The following is a 22,233-nucleotide window of genomic DNA, read 5'->3' on the forward strand; positions in this document are numbered from 1 at the left end:
CTTGACTGCGCCTAGAAATTCTGTCCATAAAAGTTGTGAACAGAATCGGTGACAAAGGGCAGCCTTGGCGGAGTCCAACCCTCACTGGAAACGTGTCCGACTTACTGCCAGCAATGCGGACCAAGCTCTGACACTGATCGTACAGGGATCGGACTGCCACAATAAGACAGTCCGATACCCCATACTCTCTGAGCACTCCCTACAGGACTTCCCGAGGGACACGGTCGAATGCCTTCTCCAAGTCCACAAAGCACATGTAGACTGGTTGGGCAAACTCCCATGCACCCTCAAGAACCCTGCCGAGAGTATAGAGCTGGTCCACAGTTCCACGACCAGGATGAAAACCACACTGTTCCTCCTGAATCCGAGGTTCAACTATCCGGCGTAGCCTCCTCTCCAGTACACCTGAATAAACCTTACCGGGAAGGCTGAGGAGTGTGATCCCACGATAGTTGGAACACACCCTCCGGTCCCCCTTCTTAAAGAGAGGGACCACCACCCCGGTCTGCCAATCCAGAGGTACCGCCCCAAATGTCCACGCGATGCTGCAGAGTCTTGTCAACCAAGACAGCCCCACAGCATCCAGAGCCTTAAGGAACTCTGGGCAGATCTCATCCTCCCCTGGGGCCTTGCGACCGAGGAGCTTTTTAACTACCTCAGCAACCTCAGCTCCAGAAATAGGAAAGTCCACCACAGATCCCCCAGGCATTGCTTCCTCATAGGAAGACGTGTTGGTGGGATTGAGGAGGTCTTCGAAGTATTCCTTCCACCTATCCACAACATCCGCAGTTGAGGTCAGCAGAACACCATCCGCACCATACACGGTGTTGATAGTGCACTGCTTCCCCTTCCTGAGGCGGCGGACAGTGGTCCAGAATCTCTTCGAAGCCATCCGGAAGTCATTTTCCATGGCTTCCCCAAACTCTTCCCATGTCCGAGTTTTTGCCTCTGCGACCGCTGAAGCTGCACACCGCTTGGCCTGTCGGTACCTGTCCACTGCCTCTGGAGTCCTATGAGCCAAAAGAACCCGATAGGACTCCTTCTTCAGCTTGACGGCATCCCTCACCGCTGGTGTCCACCAGCGGGTTCTAGGATTACCGCCACGACAAGCACCAACTACCTTGCGGCCACAGCTCCGATCAGCCGCATCGACAATAGAGGTGCGGAACATGGCCCAGTCGGATTCAATGTCCAGCACCTCCCTCGTGACATGTTCAAAGTTCCTCCGGAGGTGGGAATTGAAACTTTCTCTGACAGAAGACTCTGCCAGACGTTCCCAGCAAACCCTCACAATGCGTTTGGGCCTGCCAGGTCTGTCCGGCATCCTCCCCCACCATCGCAGCCAACTCACCACCAGGTGGTGATCGGTAGAAAGCTCCGCCCCTCTCTTTACCCGAGTGTTCAAAACATGAGGCCGCAAATCCGATGACACAACTACAAAGTCGATCATGGAACTGTGGCCTAAGGTGTCCTGGTGCCAAGTGCACATATGGACACCCTTATGTTTGAACATGGTGGTTGTTATGGACAAACTGTGACGAGCACAGACGTCCAATAACAAAACACCACTCGGGTTCAGATCCGGGCGGCCATTCTTCCCAATCACGCCTCTCCAGGTTTCACTGTCGTTACCAACATGAGCGTTGAAGTCCCCCAGCAGAACAAGGGAATCACCCGAGGGAGCACTCTCCAGTACTCCCTTGAGTGTACCCAAAAAGGGTGGGTACTCTGAACTGTTGTTTGGTGCGTAAGCGCAAACAACAGTCAGGACCCTTCCCTCCACCCGAAGGCGGAGGGAGGCTACCCTTTCGTCCACTGGGTTGAACTCAAACGTGCAGGCTTTGAGTCGGGGGGCAACGAGATTTGCCACCCCAGCCCGTCGCCTCTCACTGCCGGCCATGCCAGAGTGAAAGAGAGTCCAGCCCCTTTCAAGAGAAGTGGTTCCAGAGCCCTTGCTGTGCGTCGAAGTGAGTCCGACTACATCCAGCCGGAATTTCTCTACTTCGCGCACTAGCTCAGGCTCCTTTCCCCCCAGTGAGGTGACGTTCCACGTCCCAAGAGCAAGCTTATGTAGCCGAGGATCGGACCGCCAAGTGCCCTGCCTTCGGCTGCTGCCCAGCTCAAATTGCACCCGACCTCTATGGCCCCTGCTATGGGTGGTGAAGCCCATTGGAGGGGGGACCCACGTTGCCTCTTCGGGCTGTGCCCGGCCGGGCCCCATGGGTACAGGCCCGGCCACCAGGCGCTTGCCATCGTGCCCCACCTCCGGGCCTGGCTCCAGAGGGGGGCCCCGGTGACCCGCGTCCGAGCGAGTGAAATCTGGGTCCTATGTTTTTACTTTTCATAGAGGTTTTCGAGCTGCTCTTTGTCTGGTCCCTCACCTAGGACCAGTTTGCCTTGGGAGACCCTACCAGGGGGCTTAAAGCCCCCGGACAACATAGCTCCTAGGATCATTGGGACACGCTAACTCCTCTACCACGGTAAGGTGACAGCTCAGAGAGGAGTGAGAGGAACTCACTTTGCCAAAATGGATTGGGATCCTTCTCTGTCTGCAAGGTCACCATGCTCGAGAAGGCACACATACAGCATAGACCCATCAGCAGTATACCAATGCACACTTGAATGATTGAGACAAGGCTTGGGGGAATGGGAGACTAAAATTTACCTCCTTGGCATCACACTGACTTGTTATATTTAGAGGCAAAAAAATGCTGAAGATGACCTAAGGAACAACATCTCTTCTGTCACACATGGAGGGGTAACATTCTGCTTTAGGACTGTTTTTCTGACCAAAATCTCTCGTGACCAACTACAAGTAACAAAAACGACTTTGCCAACAAGGGTTTCTCCACCACTTAAATCAAATACCTTTTTCACTAATTTTGTTGATGTTCTTTGTCATTGTTCAAATGAACCCACCATACAAATTCTGGACTGTTTATATTTGTGTTGGGGTAAACCTAAAATTCAGCATGGGATGGGAAGTATTTCTTCATGGTACTTCTTAGCCTTCCATTTTGTTTGTTGTGTGTGTGTGTGTGTGTGTGTGTGTGTGTGTGTGTGTGTGTGTGTGTGTGTGTGTGTGTGTGTGTGTGTGTGTGTGTGTGTGTGTGTGTGTGTGTGTGTGTGTGTGTGTGCGTGCGTGCGTGCGTGTGTGCGTGCGAGCGTGAATGTGTGTTTGTGCATGCGTACATGTGTGTGTGTGTGTGTTCGTCTGTCTGTGTGTGTGTGCGTGCATGTTAGCAATTGAGCTGAGCTGCAAGTCCTTGTCAGTTTAGGTTGGCACAAGAAACTGATGACTGATTTCACCCTTGTGCGTTGGAGGCCAAACTAAAATTATACTTTCAGTGTAAAGTGTTCTTGCCAGCATGCTCTTTCTCCCTTGCGCACAAACAAACATTCGGTGACAGAAAGTACACACTCATGTGGGAGTTGGGACGTAACAGTAGCAACATAAGCAGCCTCAGAGGGAGAGTGAGATATTGTTTATGATGTTCTGCCAAACCGAGAGGCAGGTCAGAACAGACTGTTCTGTTGCTGTGCCTCATGCTGATTTGCCAGCCAATTAGTAGGTGGTGGTCAGCACTGCCAGATGGACCAAGGCATTTTACTGCTTCTGACAAAAAGTATATTTTAAGGTTAACACTTGCAAGAAGGGCAACGAGTAGGAAAACTGAATTGTCTTTGTCTGGTGGCTGATGGGATGTATCTGTTTTGAATGTTTTGGTGGAACCCACTTAAATCGGCTTAGCTTATTTCGACAACCAGTCAATGCCGACCACTTTATCATGTCCCGCTCATCCATACCTCTTATTACAAAATTCCTTTGTTAAGTCGACATGGATGGTGAAATGATTTTGTCTTCATAAAATGTAAGCGAAAAAGGGGTCATTTCTATGAAAAGTCACCTTATGTCAACATGAATATAAGTTGTTATTGTTGGGCCTGGGCAGATAACACATTTTGGTGGATGATGTATTGTTCCACAAATAATTGCAGATAAACACGATTATTGTTTTATTGTATTCAAATGAGTATACCAAACAACAATTAAACTTGCTCTAAATAGTTTATTAAAAATTGCACTTCAATTAATATTGATCATCTTCACGTATAGTTTTTTCCTCAGTTTGAAAATTCAATGAGGTGGTTTGTTTTGTTGTCTTTTTGTTGCTATTTTTTTCTAACAAATTTGGCATACTGGCTTGTTCAGTATGCCAAATTTCAATCTGATGGTTTAAAATATTCCCACACAGGAAGATTTGGCTTTGCAATAATATATTTTCGTCCTATATTGTATTACCTTGCAGTGCTTCTCGTTAGCGGGTGAAAGCTTGCGGTCCCGCCTCTGCCCATCGAGACAAAGATTGTAGATGACTGACAAAAGGATTCACTCCGTTCATTTAATTCTGCTGTTGAATAAACACGTTTGGGTGGCACGTAGTGAACGCTCTTGCACCCTGTTTGAAAGCAAGAGACTAAGAAAACACACACAAAGATAGCAATTTAGCACTGCAGACAAGGTTGCCAAGCTAATTTTAATTCATTGTTCAATTATTGATTCATGGTTTAATTGATTTCTTCATCCCTAGGCAACATCAAACACAAAATGAAAGTACAAAGTTCCCTGATTATAGCTGTTAAATAGCTTGACTGATATGTGATGCTGTCATGCAGGGATTAAATTAAAGGTTTATGAGTATGTGTTGATTGTCAAATTTTGATCAAATAACTCAAAGTTGTATTTATTTGATATTCAACATTTTGTGTTTTCATAAGACTTACTGTCCAAGCTAATTTGTGCTTAAATGACTTTGAAACCACATACACTTATGTACCACACAATCAATTTTAATTAAACTGCTTATGTATGAAAATTACTGCAGTATTTGCATAACATAATTAGCTATCATTATAGTCATGCTACTGGCTGGTATCAAAGCCTTAGCCAGCAATTCACACTCATATTCAAATCCTTTTTAATAGGGTTCTTAGGAAAAGGATGTTGATGTGTAATTGCATTTTGTTTTGTGTCACATCGTGACACGGGAATCAATAGGTGGCTTAAATCACATTAGTGAAAACTGAAGAACAATTTTAGGCTAATACAATAAGAGTTTTTTAATTTGACTTCTATTACAACAACTATTTAATTCTGGCAGCACATGACAAGAATAAATATAAAATATGAAATTTGTGTGGTAGAGCGGCCGTACCAGCAACTTGAGGGTTCCACGTGTGATCCTAGCTTCCGCCATCCTAGTCACGTCTGTTGTGTCCTTGGGAAAGACACTTCACTCTTGCTCCTGATGGGTCATGGTTAGCGCCTTGCATGGCAGCTACTGCCATCAGTGTTTGAATGGGTGAATGTGGAAATAAAGTCAAAGCACTTTAAATACCTTAAAGGTAGAAAAGCGCTTTACATCCACCCATCCATTTTCTACCGCTTGTCCCTTTTGGGGTCGCAAAGGGTGCTGGAGCCAATCTCAGCTGCATTCGGGCGGAAAAGTCGCCACCCCATCGCAGGGCCAAAACAGATAGTAAAATCTATTTACTTTTAATTGGAGAATATTTAGCTGTTAAGTGGCTGTCGAGCTTTGCACAAGTAAATGACCTACAGGACTGCTTGTATCAGAGATTTTATATACAAGATGATATAATCCAATACCATTTTTTTTAATAATATGACACCAATATCAGATCGGGTCACCCCACGTTTTATGTGATTTACTTTTTTCCCGATCAAGGCACTTATCTTATGCTTTTCCTTGTCTGCTCTTACAGTTTGAGGATATGGTTGGTCGAACCCACTGCAACTGTTGTTCTTGTAATTGTGCTTAAATTCTGTCAACTTAAAAAAAGAAAATGATATGTGTTGTTCCCTACATGTACTGTATATTTGCCAACTTGTTCTACAACAGACTTGTAAAAAATGAACACATTTACAGCTGAAACATGGTGTGTGATCATAAAAGCTGCGAATGTGTTCCACCAACCAGCATTCTTCAGCACATGGCCCACCTCTAAAAAGTTCCAGGAATTCTGAAAATACTCATCTTGCAATTATGTACTTTGTCCTGGAAAGTTTGGCTCTTTTCATCCGGGTTATTTAGATGTAAATGCTGGAAGGTTTTTTTAAAATCCAAGGTAAACAATGAAAGTTCCCATTGTGGGAAAGTGGCTATCAAGTGATCAAAATGAATTCTGATAATAATTGTGTTTTGCTGCGGTGCTTTATCTAATTAATGTGTGTCTTTTCCTTTCAGAACTCAAAGAGTGCACAGGGGCTGGTGGGACTAAAAAACCTCGGAAACACTGTGAGTACAGCTCTTGTACAGGTTTTGGCATCTGTGCTATGAACAAAATGTCATTTATGGTGTAGTAAGATGTGTTTTTACGTCTGTTGTGTTTTTGCAGTGTTTCATGAACAGCATCCTGCAATGTCTCAGCAACACACACAGCCTGCGAGACTATTGCTTGCACAACTTACACCGAAAAGACCTTAACAACAACAGCCGCACTAACACAGCCCTCATGGAAGGTGAGAGACTATATCTTCAACTGAGCACAGCTGCTCACCTGCTCCCGTTTGACTGCAGAATAAATGTCATTAATGTGTCTTTGTTGGTAGAATTTGCCAAGCTGATACAAACCATGTGGTCATCAACCAGCAGTGAAGCAGTCAGTCCCTCTGAATTCAAAACTCAGATCCAGAGATACGCTCCCAGATTTGTCGGATACAAGTAAGTAGTTTTTTAGGAGAGACACGATACATGGAACATTGGACAAGGAACAATGCTGTACAAGATGAAGTGTGTTGTCGGGTGTGCGATTTGGTGATAGTGGCTAGTTTAGAGCAAAGGAGAAATGTTAAAAGCAGTTTTAGGCTTTATGGTTAGTGCCTCTTAATCTTCATCTGTATGTCAATCACAGTGGAACCAGCTTAAGTTGATCCTACTTATGTCAACAAACTCATCACCCTGGTCTGCCATTAATGTAGTCAAGAAATGACCACTGCGGCTCTTAGATAAAAGTATAACATATCAAATGAAAACAGAAAAACTAAATGGAGGAAAACCATAACGCCTCCCTAGGGAGGTGTTTAGGGCACGTCCAACCGGTAGGAGGCCACGGGGAAGACCCAGGACACGTTGGGAAGACTATGTCTCCCGGCTGGCCTGGGAACGCCTCGGGATCCCCCGGGAAGAGCTAGACGAAGTGGCTGGGGAGAGGGAAGTCTGGGTTTCCCTGCTTAGGCTGTTGCCCCTGCGACCCGACCTTGGATAAGCGGAAGAAGATGGATGGATGGATGGAAGGAAAATCATGTTAATAAATCTGATTTAAAAATACATTATTATATTGGACATTCACCTTATATGTCTGCCTATGGCAAAAGTCCAGAGTAAATGTGCAAACAATGGCTAGTTTCACTCACTGTATGTCGACAGGAATAAGTACCAAATTCAGTGCTTTTGTTGGCACCGACCAAATTCTGTCGGTACTACAAGGTATCGATTCACGAAAATCAAAGTGCGCCACATTTTGATACATCATTTGCCCATGACATCACGCCGACTCAAACACTTAGCGGACAAACAAGCACTCAAGCAGCACTTAAAACAGACTCAGTCGCATTGCCTCTATGTAATGTTGCAATTTTACGATCCAAATGAGCAATAAAAAACTCTTAAGGCCCCAGGGCCCGTTTTTCATTTTCAAAACCAATACAATGTTGATTTTTTTTTTTACCTTCAGGGCTCCCATCAAGTTTGGCCCCGGAGACCCAAAAGGGTCTCTCATAAAAATGGTAAAAATAAGTAATATATTATTATTATCCATCCATCCATTTTCTACCGCTTATTCCCTTTCGGGGTCGCGGGGGGCGCTGGCGCCTACTTTTATTAAATTCAACACTTAACTCTCTAGATCAACTTCAAGCCTAGCTGTCCATATAAAGTTAAAACATTTTGTTTTATGTACTATGCTTTTTTTGGCAAAAAACCCTGTTTTACGTATAGTCAAAACACAAAATATGTAATATGATCCCCCCCAAAACATGTTTAAGTGATGTGACATAAATGGAGTCTTAAATAGGTCATAATTTGTAAGGTTATTGATAAACATTTTAATTCATATTTTTGAGAAATGGAAAGTCTTGTGGATCCAAAAGGGCCCCACTCATAAAAGTTATTTTTATATTTGTATAAATGTTTTTATGTATTTTCTATTTTTTTTTTTTTTATGGCCTCTTTGGCAAAGAAAACATGTTTTTCTGTGCCAAACACAACAGATGCAATATTTTCTCTAAAAAATATTATGTGTGAAGCATTTGGAGCCTTGAATAGGTCAGTAATTCTTAACAACATTGATTTTGATTCATTATTATTTTTTCAACAATATCAGCTTTCAAGAAAAAAGGCTGCATGGCAGCTTTTAACATTGCGACTACGTTTGTATATTACGTTCATGGGTTTGCTCTTTTGTCCATTTTTCTATGTTTTTTTTAAATATATATTCTTACGAATATGCCGCAGGCCGTTAAAAAAATTAGTTGTGGGCCCCATTGCTTTAAGGTAAAGTAAGGTTCCATCCATCCATCCATTCATTTCCTACCGCTTGTCCCTTTTGAGGTGGCAGGGGGTGCTGTCGCCTATCCCAGCGGCACTGGGGCAGAAGGCAGAGTACACCCTGGACAAGTTTCCACCAAAGATAGACAACATTCACACTCACATTCACACACTAGGGACAATTTAGTGTTGCCAATCAACCTCCACAGGCGCGCGTGTCTTTGGAGGTGGGAGGAAGCCAGAGGGCCCGGAGGGAACCCTTTCCAAAATGTACTAGCTTGATGCTAATTTAAATTGGATTTGCCATAAACATGCTACTGATTAGCATTAGGGATTTTACATGGCGATTTCAACACCTCTGAATTAAAAAAAAAAAAAACTCCAACCAAGATGCACGTTCCACTCAAACAGCTGGTGTGGAATAAGTTCAAAACTTACAGTAGAAACACTTCTAGGGCGCAACAAAAAATTGTTTTATCTTAATGGCAAAGACTACTCCCTGACTAGGCAACACACTGTCTATACATCTAACATATTGGAATTGCATGCATGCAAAGTTTACTATAAAATACTTACAAATGAGACTTAGGAGTGAAAGAAAACAAAATATGTAATAATAATAATAAATCTGCCCTGCTCAGTTACCTATCACTGTTCAATGTTAATTAAAAAACAACATTTTGTTATTAAACAATTAACATTTATTAACGCATGACCACATACAAAATCACAGAAAATTTGTACCGATTATCCAGGTACCATCCCGAGTCACCTATTGTTGACGTCTTCAGCCAGTCTGTACATAAATGAGTACCCAAGTGACTAGAGTTTAGACGTGGTGTATGTTGTCTGTGTGTCCCACAGCCAACAGGACGCTCAAGAGTTCCTGCGCTTTCTCTTGGACGGCCTGCACAATGAGGTCAATAGGGTCACTGTCAGGCCACGAGGCACTGCCGAAGACTTTGATCACCTACTGTAAGTGTTTTGTTGACTGTGTGTGTGTGTGTGTGTGTGTGTGTGTGTGTGTGTGTGTGTGTGTGTGTGTGCGTGCGTAAGACGTCTAAATATGGGCGTAATTATGCTTTCTGTGATATTTTCGATAATCAAAATTGCATTGCATTTAATAGCATTGACCAGTGAGTAAAAAGAGTAATAATTTAAAACAATGTATGTCACTTTCTCCAGCGTTAGCTTAGCTATCAGATCAGATGCCCTAAATTATTTTTGGATATTAGTATAGGTTACCTAACTGCTTGTTGAAGGGTCAGTGTTAATCTCTGCAATGTTCCAAATCCCTCTGCTGTGATCCAAACAAATCTACGCTTTCCAATTGTGGACAACAAAACGATACGGGAAAGCAGTCGCAACTTTGAAGAAGTTTGCATCATGGAACAGAAAAAGCTGCACTAACCCTTCAATAAGGTTTTCCCACCCTTCAGTACAGTGTGCATGTTTACGCATTTCCATTGCTAGAAGTTGTAAGGATCCCTGAGCTTTTTGACTTTGACGCTACGGTTAATTGGAAAAACGATGTGGTAAGCTAGCGTAAGCCTAAACACACCGCTGTCCATTGATTGGTCGACACGGAATAGTCACTTTTACATGACAAGAAAGTGGGAAGAAAAAAATGCCAACATGGTGGTTATGAAGCGTATTACCAACTCAGCACTGTTGTATCGTGGCAATTTACACTGTTGTGTTGGAAACAGCATAGTGATGAACTGATTTAAACTGTTGCACTTAGTGGACACGTTAACAGCATACTGCATTGTTTTCAATCAGGGATGAGGAGAAAGGCAGGAAGATGTGGAGTAAATACCTGGAGAGGGAAGACAGTAAAATTGTCGGTAAGTAGAACTTTGGTTTTCAGTTTTATTTGGCCTGGCGTTATAGTTGAGGTGTCCAAAACATTTTCTTTCAGACTTGTTTGTTGGACAGCTCAAAAGCTCACTGACCTGCAGCCATTGTGGTTTCTGCTCAACTGTCTTTGACCCTTTCTGGGATCTGTCTTTGCCTATTGCCAAGGTAAAATATAAAACATTAAAGGGGAATTGCACTTATTTTGGGAATATTGCCTATGTTGTTCACAATCCTTATGAAAGACAAGAACACCTATGTTGGGGGTTTTTTGAATTGTAATTTGTAATAATCGGCTCATTCGATGGACAATTGTCTGTTTGGTCAAAAAGACAGAGGAGTTTTTTCTTCCAGTTGATTTTGGGTAAGCACTACATTTATGTCAGCATAGCTTGGGTCCAATTCCACATTTGCAGCATCAAGCCACCGTCCTCACTGTCTCGGCTGCTGTCTGCTCTATCGTTTCACCCTCTCTTCGTACTCGCTTCTATAACCAGCAGTTCATCCTCCGTATATTCAAGTTCTAAAAGATAAGTTTGTGAATCCTCATTGTCCAAAAAAACATCTTTGTCTCTTCGTCTATTATGAAGTGTGCTATGATTAGAACACACACACGTCTGTTTTTGGGAGTAGGAACACATGTTTGTTGCCAGAAGTTGGAAGTGCGTTGCTTTGGCAACGGAAATAAATGCGCTGAGGAAATAAGTTCCGGTAATGCATAAAATGACCAAAATTTGGTAAATATTGTACATATTAAACATTGTTGTGAACGTGTCTGTTACTACATTATACATATGCAGTGTGTCAGGAGGGTTTTGACCGTTGTTTATAATTTGCATTTGCTACATTGTGCGAGCCTTTTTTATCATTTATAGAATCCCCCACAAAAAAAGCATGTATGTTCTTGTCTTTCATAATGATTTTGAACGATAGGCAACATTTTTTTTTTTTTTAAAGTGCAGTCCCCCTTAAGTACAAGGACATGTTTTCATTGTGTGTACCTCCTTCTTAAAGCTACCTGAAATACTACCACAATATTCTTGCAAAGTTGGCTGCCCGCCACAAATCAATTAGGACCCTCACAAATCGATTTGGCGCTACCTGTTTTGCTCCTAAACACATTAAAAAGGGCGCTGTCTGGGAATGTAGCTTTTCACAAAAGCATCGTTACTCTGCTTCTACCACACCTCACACTCACATTGTCTGCCAGAGAATAAGAAGACATTAAAAGAAGGATCAGTGTTGCTAACATAGCAACTTAATTAGTTTTAGCAAAACAAGATATAGCAAGACAAAATCTTTTTGGACACTGTAGTAGAATAACATTAAATCATTCATCGCTCTTCTCAACAAACAGTGGGCCTAGCACTCACAGTCCATCTTCCTTGTGACATTAAAAAAAATAATCAAAAAGAAATGACAGAATATGCACATGCGTCATTGCCAAATATGCAAATTAAATGATGGTATCATTGGTGCTTGACAAACAACAGCAACATTACTCATAACTGTTATGAGATGTGCAAACAGTGACTTCTTCTTATTCAGTGCAAAGTAAGCTTCAAAATAAAAGCATGGCAGTAGTAACTCTACCACTGCAGCTCACAAAATGCACACATTTTTTACAAAGATTTTTAGCACCTCGAAAAAAGATTTCCGTATGATCGAAGCTTTTGGTTATCAATGTGAGGCAGCCAATCTTAAGGGATGTTGACCTCAACAGGTTCCAATGTAGAAGTATGTCTGCGCTAATGTGAATGCATGTATTTGTTGCAATCAGAAGGGCTATGGTGAGGTGAGCCTAATGGATTGCATCCGGCTCTTCACCAAAGAAGATGTCCTTGACGGAGATGAGAAGCCAGTAAGTTTTAGTACATTTTTGAGCAAATGTAGATTCTACTATGATACTAAGTGCTGTTGTTTTGTTATCTCCACAGACATGCTACAAGTGCAAAGCAAGGAGAAGATGCACCAAGAAGTTCACAATACAGAAGCTCCCCAAGATCTTAGTTCTGCGTATCCTTTTTGCTTATACTTAAAATGTATAATACTTTTTAAATGTAAAAAAAATGTGTGTGTGTGTGTGTGTGTGTGTGTGTGTGTGTGTGTGTGTGTGTGTGTGTGTGTGTGTGTGTGTGTGTGTGTGTGTGTGTGTGTGTGTGTGTGTGTGTGTGTGTGTGTGTGTGTGTGTGTGTGTGTATAAATTTATATATATTAGGGGTGGGCAAGTTAATGCGTTAATTTTGAGTTAACCCATCAATCTATGAACGCCGACAATTATTTTATCGCGCATTTGCGTATGTTGTTTACATGCATTTATTTTGTTAACTCCTATTGCTGGCTCCTGCGGAAAAGGAAGGAGAACGCGGAAAAAAACAAAACAAGCATGGTGAAGGAGGGTAACTCAACAGAACTTTTACAGGGTCATTTTCATTATAAAGTACTTCCAGGTGGTGGATTTGACAGAAGTTAAGTCGTGTGTAGCCACTGCCAATAAAATCACATTATCACGAAACACACTGTTGATGCGAGCAAACCATTCAACAAAACAGAAAGCGGAGCCTGGCTTCGGCAGATTACGTTAAATGCAGCGTGCGGGAGAAGTATAGATAAACGAGAACAAGAATTGCTAACAAATGCCGTAGCGAAGTGGATAGTTACAGTCTGTAGGTCCATTAGTGTTGTGGAAAACGCCAGCCTGAGAAACATTCTGCGAATCGCAACAAGTGACAGCACGTATGAACCGCCATCAAGACGCACCATCGCACAAAGAATACACCAGTTGTATGAAAAGGAGAGGACTGTAAAAGTGACAACTTTACAAGGTGCAGCTGTAGTTTCTCTCAGTGGGGACTACTGGACATCAATCGGTAACCATAATTATTTGGGAGGTACAGTGCATTATATTGATGAAAAGTGGGTGTGGTGCTGCATTCACATGCTCTGTCTATCATGAAAACAGAGGAGAGGCATTATGCTGAAATATGCGCTGGGCATGTCACTGAAGTTATACAGTGTTAAAAGTGTGTTTGCACAGTAAATGTTATGGCACTTTAATTCATAGAGCAGTACATTTAAAGAGGAACATTATCACAATTTCAGAAGGGTTAAAACCAATAAAAATCAGTTCCCAGTGGCTTATTTTATTTTTCTAAGTTTTTTTCAAAATTTTACCCATCACGCAATATTCCGAAAAACTGCTTTAAGTGCCTGATTTTCACCATTGCTTTATCCACCCGTCCATTTTCCTGTGACGTCACTGCGTGATGCCAATACAAACAAACATGGGGGATTGAACAGAAAGATTTAGCGACGTTAGCTCGGATTCAGACTCAGATTTCAGCGGCTTAAGCGATTCAACAGATTACGCATGTATTGAAACGGATGGTTGGAGTGTGGAGGCGGATAGCGAAAACAAAATTGAAGAAGAAACTGAAGCTATTGAGCCATACCATGACAGACAACGGCCACAAGGACAAATTCGGAGATCGCCTTCGAACCAACGATTGCATCTTTTGACAACTGGTGCAACTTGAAATTTTCTACCGCTTGTCCCGTTCGGGGTCGGGGGGTGTAGGAGCCTATCTCAGCTGCATTCGGGCGGAAGGCGGTGTCCACCCTGGGCAAGCCGCCAGCTCATATATATATATATATATATATATATATATATATATATATATATATATATATACAACGCTGTTTCCATATGAGTTAGGAAATTGTGTTATATGTACAAACCCTGTTTCCATATGAGTTGGGAAATTGTGTTAAATGTAAATATAAATGTAATACAATTATTTGCAAATCTTTTTCAACCCATATTCAATGTAATGCACTACAAAGACAAGATATTTGATGTACAAACTCAGAAACTTTTTTTTTTTTTGCAAATAATAATTAATTTAAAATTTCATGGCTGCAACACGTGCCAAAGTAGTTGGGAAAGGGCATGTTCACCACTGTGTAACATCACCTTTTCTTTTGACAACACTCAATAAATGTTTGGGAACTGAGGAAACTAATTGTTGAAGCTTTGAAAGTGGAATTATTTTCCATTGTTTTATGTAGAGCTTCAGTCGTTCAACAGTCCGGGGTCTCCGCTGTTGTATTTAATGCTTCATAATGCGCCACACATTTTCGATGGGAGACAGGTCTGGACTGCAGGCGGGCCAGGACAGTACCCGCTCTCTTTTTACGAAGCAACGCTGTTGTAACACGTGCTGAATGTGGCTTGGCATTGTCTTGCTGAAATAAGCAGGGGCGTCCATGAAAAAGACGGCGCTTAGATGGCAGCATATGTTCCAAAACCTGTCTGTACCTTTTAGCATTAATGGTGCCTTCACAGATGTGTTAGTTACCCATGCCTTGACCACTAATGCACCCCCATGCCATCACAGATGCTGGCTTTTGAATTTTGCGTCGATAACAGTCTGGATGGTTCGCTTCCCCTTTGGTCCAGATGACACGATGTCGAATATTTCCAATAACAATTTGAAATGTGGACTTGTCAGACTACAGAACACGTTTCCACTTTGCATCATCAGTCCATCTTAGATGATCTCGGGCCCAGAGAAGCCGGCGGCGTTTCTGAATGTTGTTGATAAATGGCTTTCGCTTTGCATAGTAGAGCTTTAACTTGCACTTATAGATGTAGCGACAAACTGTATTTAGTGACAGTGGTTTTCTGAAGTGTTCCTGAGCCCATGTGGTGATATCCTTTAGAGATTGATGTTGGTTTTTGATACAGTGCCGTCTGAGGGATCGAAGATCACGGTCATTCAATGTTGGTTTCCGGCCATGCCGCTTACGTGGAGTGATTTCTTTAGATTCTCTGAACCTTTTGATAATATTATGGACCGTAGATGTTGAAATCCCTCAATTTCTTGCAATTGCACTTTGAGAAACGTTGTTCATAAACTGTTTGACTAATTTGCTCACGCCGTTGTGGACCTCGCCCCATCCTTTCTTGTGAAAGACTGAGCATTTTTTGGGAAGCTGTTTTTATCCTCAATAATGGCACCCACCTCTTCCTAATTAGCCTGCACACCTGTGAGAAGTTCCAAATAAGTGTTTGATGAGCATTCCTCAACTTTATCAGTATTTATTGCCAACTTTCCCAACTTTTTTGTCACGTGTTGCTGGGATGAAATTCTAAAGTTAATGATTATTTGCAAAAAAAGCATATTCAACTGAATATGGGTTGAAAATGATTTGCAAATCATTGTATTCCGTTTATATTTACATCCAACACAATTTCCCAACTCATATGGAAACGGGGTTTGTGTGTGTGTATACATATATATATATGTAAATATATATATATATATATATATATATATATATATATATATATATATATATATATGGCAATTACATAAGTCAAAAAGTCTAATCAGTTACACCATTACAAGCAAAAGCAATGCTCCTTGACTACTTACTGTTCTTAAGATCTCAAACGCTTTTCAGAAGCAAGAAGAACCAGCAAATTGTCCACCTTTGTTAATTTCCCCCTGAAGGATCTCGACTTGCAGGAGTTTGCCTCTGAAACCAGCAGTAAGTTTGCAAATATTAAATGCAAATACAGTCCGTATTTTAAACACTAAGTTATTATTTATGACTTATTAACAGATATATTTTACAACTAAAACACTTTTTGTTTTCTGTAATGTTTCAGTTCATGCGGTTTACAACCTGTATGCAGTGTCCAACCACTCAGGCACCACTATGGGGGGTCATTACACAGCCTACTGTCGCAACCCCACATCTGGAGAGTGGTACACCTTTAATGACTCCAGGTACCTTTGAACTGTAATGAAGATCATTTAATCAATAACATCTGAATATATTGTATGTTTTATCTACCTTAACCATAGTCAATCCACCAAACATAAGAGAAAGGTTGGCAGTCAATACAAATGCCGCAGGGGTCTTACTCAGAGTTTTGAAGTTCATCAGGCCCCTTTTTCAGCATACAATATTCAGCACACGTTATCAGCTCGGACTTGAATGTACTGTACATACAAAGCAATCTGCTTTTGTGGAGGACTGCTCACATCTGTGCCAGATATTTTTTTAATTTTGATCTACCTTGCTTTGGTATGAATGACTTTTGCTCATTCAATGACCCTTTGAAAACTTGGCAGTGCACCTTCAGTATTCCATGGTCATATGCTGCCATCTGTTGACTCTGTAGTGCTTGACAGAGTGGAAATAACGACTGTACAGAATAGTGGGGAACTCGGATGGGAGATGTGGCCTGAACACTGCATTAAAATATATACATTGCAGCCGCCTACAATGATGATGCATATCACAATATATTGTTTGGTGTGTCAACAACAATAGAAACATTTCGAAACGTGTTACAAAGACTCCTGATTGGTGCTGGTGTATGCAGTAACTTAATACGTCATTTCTCGTTGTATTATTTTGTTAAAACTAATTATTTTTAATAGCTGGTTACTTTCTGTTGTAACATGTTTCTAGCTACATGTCTATTAAAATGTATTTAAAGCACTTATTCTCCTATTGACTTTACATTCATTTTGGGTGACATGTAGGTATCGATCCAATACTAATACGATTAAATGGTGAGCAGTATTGGTCCTACCAATGCTGATCCTTCAAATTTTTAATACAATTGAATAATACAATTTTTGATCACAATTATAATCAGAAAAAAATACAGAATGGTGTCGTAACAATGTCAATGAAATATCTACATAATTGCATACTATGTGCTCTGAGTACATTTTTTTGTTATTTGCCCCTAAGGTCCTTATACGTCCAGGGACTTATTTACTGACTTTGTAAACAATAACAAGAATGACAAAAGAGTAGAAAAACTATATATATATATATATATATATGCCCTGCGAGGAGGTGGCGACTTGTCCAGGGTGTGCCCCGCCTTCCGCCCGATTGTAGCTGAGATAGGCGCCAGCGCCCCCCGCGACCCCAAAAAAGGGAACAAGCGGTAGAAAATGGATGGATGGATGGATATATATATATATATATATATACATATATATATATATATATATATATATATATATATATATATATATTGGTTCAAATCCCACCTAGTACCAACCTCGTCACGTCCGTTGTGTCCTGAGCAAGACACTTCACCCTTGCTCCTGATGGGTGCTGGTTGGCGCCTTGCATGGCAGCTCCCTCCATCAGCGTGTGAATGTGTGTGAATGGGTAAATGTGGAAGTAGTGTCAAAGCGCTTTGAGTACCTTGAAGGTAGAAAAGCGCTATACAAGTACAACCCATTTATCATTTATATATATGTATATATATATATATACATATATATATATATATATATATATATATATATATATATATATATATACGTATATGTATATATATATATATATATATATATATATATATATATATATACGTATATGTATACATATATATATATGTATATATATACATATATATATACGTATATGTATACATATATATTTATATATGTGTATATATATATTTATATATGTGTATATACATATATGTGTGTGTGTGTGTGTGTGTGTGTGTGTACGTATATATATATATATATACATATATATATGTATATATATATATATATATATATATATATATATGTGTGTGTGTATATACATACTTGTTACTTGTTATTATGTGTTTCACTCTGCCCACTTTTGTTTACATTTAAGAGCTCCATAGCGTAGCGATTAGCTCATATTCCTTCCTTCCTTCCTGTGTGTAGCAGGTTTAAGCTATTTTCCCTCTTCTTTGTAATAAATGTACTTAATTTGCCCCCCAAAAGGTGTAGATTGCTGATTTAGAAGTTGCTTTGCACTGTGGAGGGACATTAGCTGCCAGCAACACTGCTGTAGTTAGCTTGTCGCTGTCAAAATTGCTGGATGCAGCTTATAATGAGTCATCAACATGCATTATCACAATATAACAATAGTAATAATAGCTTTATCGTCTGCCAAATCAATGTCATTCGTACCGTATATTGTCTATATCGCACAACCATTTGGGGAACTGTACCACACAACTTTTACAAACACATGGTCAAGGATGATCCAGCAGACAGATGTCATGCGGTAAAACACAGTGCAATTATGTGAAAAATAGAACAAAAACACAAATATTTGTCAAAATAAACAGAAGAGAACCAAAAAAATGTATTGCATCGAACTGATACTGATGCTACTATTGGTATCGATAAAAATTATATTTGGCTAGATCGAACCTTGGTAAACGGCGTGAACAGAAAATAAGCCATGGTTTAAACGAATTATTACATAAGATCGCTTCTTCCTACTTTTTTTCGGACATGTTAAATTGTACAAGTGTAAGGTGACATTTTTTTAATAAACAAATAGGCCATGACTCAGCAAATGCTGAATTAAATAATAGACATGTTTAGATATAATTTGTCTCACATAGTCACATGGCCTGCACACCAAAATAAAATGTAATGCTTTTCTCTCTCTCTCTCTCTCCTCCTCACTCCAGAGTAACGCCAATGTCCTCCAGCCAAGTACGCAGCAGCGACGGCTACGTCTTGTTTTACGAGCTGGCCTCTTCCTCCCGCATGTGATGCCTGGGGAGAACAACAGAGGCCGCAGCAGCACCACCATGACGTACGGTGGAATGGAAAATGAATTATTACAACACTTAGCACTAAGACTCCTCCAGCAGGATGGAGGCTGCTTCTGTAAACGGAGAGACGTGAGAGAAGGGGCACACAAGAACTTTGACCACCAGCCCTGCTATCTCCCGTGTTGTGTCTTGTCTCTCATCCAGGGTAGAAGTGTGTGCCCGCTCCTGTGTGTGTGTTTGCGCGAGTATGTTTGTGTGTGCATGTGCGTGTGAGTGTGTGTGAGAGTTAGCTGGGCACAGGGCAATAATCTCATTCATTTGGGGAACTCATGAGTCCACCTCCATCTTCTAAGTCTATGCACCACAAGCCCAACACCTGACTGCGCCTTCACTTTTTTGTGTGTCATTTCTGCTTCCACTGTTTTTTTAATGTTGTCATTCAGGCTTGGTAATGATCCCGTTAGCACAGCTCAACTGTGAGCATGTGTGACTTTAATGGGACTTGCTCGTGGTTACAAGACTTCCTGGCTTCCACCGCACTAAAAAACACTCCTTTGTGTCCGGCTGGAATACTTCCATCACTTCCTGAGGGCGCAAATTTTGACCCAAATCGGTTACTGTCTGATATGACGATTGCAATATTTACCCGCCTCTTTTTCTCTCTTTTTGATGGTGAATCGCAACCACTCCTTGCGGTACGTAGCGAAGATGTCTACTATTGAGGGCGTTAAGTGTCCATCGCTACACACTGACCATCCAAGTGTTGACAGTGCACTGCAGTGTGGCACACTTCTCTGTGTGAACGCACTCACACACAAAATGTTAAGTATGGGAGTGCACAAATTGAGATGCATACCACGTCTACATTTTTTTCTACAAATATGGCGCTACGGCACTGTTCATCCGATCGAGCTACTTGCCCTGCACATGTGGCTGCTACTGAGGTTTGCGAAGTGCTGTGAATGACGGACAGTAAAACTCATTCAATATGGATTCATTCATCTTGATTAAAGTTAAGTCCTCATCGGTCATTGTGAGGTCTTCCTCTTGTGTCATGCCATTGAACAACAAGGAAAGAATGTTTTAGAGAAGACAAAAAAACATCTGTTTATTTTTATATCTTGATGCAATATAGAGAATGTACTATTCAATGGTGCTGAAGCTGACCCATAACTGTTTTTTGTTTGACTTATGTAAGTTTCAAGAAAGAAAAGGAATATTTATGCTTAAGGGTTATTGTAACAAGTCACTTTTAACAGGCAGTTAACATGATTCAATGTCTATGGACACATGTTAATAAAAGACCACAAAAACTTGTTTTATTTATTCAGTTTTGCATTCAAGCAAGATGTCGACTCGTTATGCTACTTTCTTATCTTCTGAGTGGTTTTGTTTTTATCCAGAGCAGAAATATGTTTTTTTCCCCCATCATCCATGTTGCCCATACCTACCGTGAAGCTCCCACTGGCTTGGTGCTGTAGTTGACAAAACAAATGTTTGTATTTAGTAATACACCATATGACTCAATAAGGAATTTTATTTTTTAGAAAATACTGAGTTGTCTACAGCAACGAAGAAGACCATTAAGAAACTAAACCAAATATTTTGATGTAGTTAGGGAAAACTTTCTATGTGATGCAGAACAGGCCATTTTTTTGTAGGAATATAGACTTATGAAATTCCAAAAGTAGTTCTATCAGACTCATAGTACGTAATTAAATATACAGAATCATTTATACACAAATGCAACCTAAAAAAAAATCGCATCGGCACTTACAAATACTGTTTCCATATGAGTTGGGAAATTGTGTTGGATGTAAATATAAATGGAATACAATGATTTGCAAATCATTTTCAACCCATATTCAGTTGAATATGCTACAAAGACAACACATTTGATGTTCAAACTGATAAACATTTTTTATTTTGCAAATAATCATTAACTTTACAATTTGATGCCAGCAACACGTGACAAAGAAGTTGGGAAAGGTGGCAATAAATACTGATAAAGTTGAGGAATGCACATCCCACAGGTGTGCAGGCTAATTGGGAACAGGTGGGTGCCATGATTGGGGATTAAAAATAGCTTCCCAAAAAATGCTCAGTCTTTCACAAGAAAGGATGGGGCGAGGTACACCCCTTTGTAACAACTGCGTGAGCAAATAGTCAAACAGTTTACGAACGTTCCTCAAAGTGCAATTGCAAGAAATTTTGGGATTTCAACATCTACGGTCCATAATATCATCAAAAAGTTCAGAGAATCTGGAGAAATAACTCCACATAAGCGGCATGGCCGGAAACCAACAGTGAATGACCGTGACCTTTGATCCCTCAGATGGCACTGTATCAAAAAAACGACATCAATATCTAAAGGATACCACCACATGGGCTCAGGAACACTTCAGAAAACCACTGTCACTAAATACAGTTCTTTGCTACAGCTGTAAGTGCAAGTTAAAGCTCCACTATGCAAAGTGAAAGCCATTTATCAACAACATCCAGAAACGCCGCCGGCTTCTCTGGGCCCGAGATCATCTAAGATGGACTGATGCAAAGTGGAAAAGTGTTCTGTGGTCTGACGAGTCCACATTTCAAATTGTTTTTGGAAATATTCGACATTGGGTCATCTGGACGGAAAAGTTCAAAAGCCAGCATCTGTGATGGTATGGGGGTGCATTAGTGCCCAAGGCATGGGTAACTTACACATCTGTGAAGGCACCATTAATGCTGAAAGGTACACACAGGTTTGGAACAACATATGCTGCCATCTAAGCGCCGTCTTTTCATGAACGCCCCTGCTTATTTCAGCAAGACAATGCCAAGGCACATTCAGTATGTGTTACAACAGCGTGGCTTCGTAAAAGAGTGCAGTTACTTTCCTGGCCCACCTGCAGTCCAGACCTGTCCCACATCGAAAATGTGTGGCGCATTATGAAGCGTAAAATACGACAGTGGTGACCCCGGACTGTTGAATGACTGTAGCTCTACATAAAACAAGAATGGGAAAGAATTACACTTTCAAAGCTTCAACAATTAGTTTACTGAGCTCCCAAACGTTTATTGAGTGTTGTTAAAAGAAAAGGCGATGTAACACAGTGGTGAACATGCCCTTTCCTAACTACTTTGGCATGTGTTGCAGCCATGAAATTGTAAGTAGATTATTGTTTGCAAAAAAAATTAAGTTTGAGTTTGAACATCAAATATCTTGTCTTTGTA

At 40.9% G+C, this 22,233-nt stretch overlaps 1 protein-coding gene across 9 annotated transcripts in view; it reads left to right on the plus strand.

Annotated features, from left to right (window-relative positions):
• usp2a (ubiquitin specific peptidase 2a) overlaps positions 1 to 20,334 on the plus strand; it is a 98,590-nt gene extending 78,256 nt beyond the window's left edge. For all 9 annotated transcript variants that reach the window (XM_061918801.1, XM_061918800.1, XM_061918804.1 and 6 more), the window contains 11 exons: positions 6,267 to 6,317; positions 6,418 to 6,541; positions 6,632 to 6,743; positions 9,432 to 9,542; positions 10,350 to 10,414; positions 10,489 to 10,592; positions 12,205 to 12,285; positions 12,362 to 12,440; positions 15,873 to 15,977; positions 16,099 to 16,219; positions 18,931 to 20,334. In XM_061918801.1, coding sequence (XP_061774785.1) covers positions 6,267 to 6,317; positions 6,418 to 6,541; positions 6,632 to 6,743; positions 9,432 to 9,542; positions 10,350 to 10,414; positions 10,489 to 10,592; positions 12,205 to 12,285; positions 12,362 to 12,440; positions 15,873 to 15,977; positions 16,099 to 16,219; positions 18,931 to 19,015 — 1,038 coding nt within the window. In that variant the 3' untranslated portion in view covers positions 19,016 to 20,334. The remainder of the gene's footprint in view (positions 1 to 6,266; positions 6,318 to 6,417; positions 6,542 to 6,631; positions 6,744 to 9,431; positions 9,543 to 10,349; positions 10,415 to 10,488; positions 10,593 to 12,204; positions 12,286 to 12,361; positions 12,441 to 15,872; positions 15,978 to 16,098; positions 16,220 to 18,930) is intronic.
• Positions 20,335 to 22,233: the final 1,899 nt, after the last annotated feature.

This window comes from Nerophis ophidion, linkage group LG13 (genome assembly GCF_033978795.1).
Source record: "Nerophis ophidion isolate RoL-2023_Sa linkage group LG13, RoL_Noph_v1.0, whole genome shotgun sequence".
Lineage (NCBI taxonomy): Eukaryota > Metazoa > Chordata > Actinopteri > Syngnathiformes > Syngnathidae > Nerophis > Nerophis ophidion.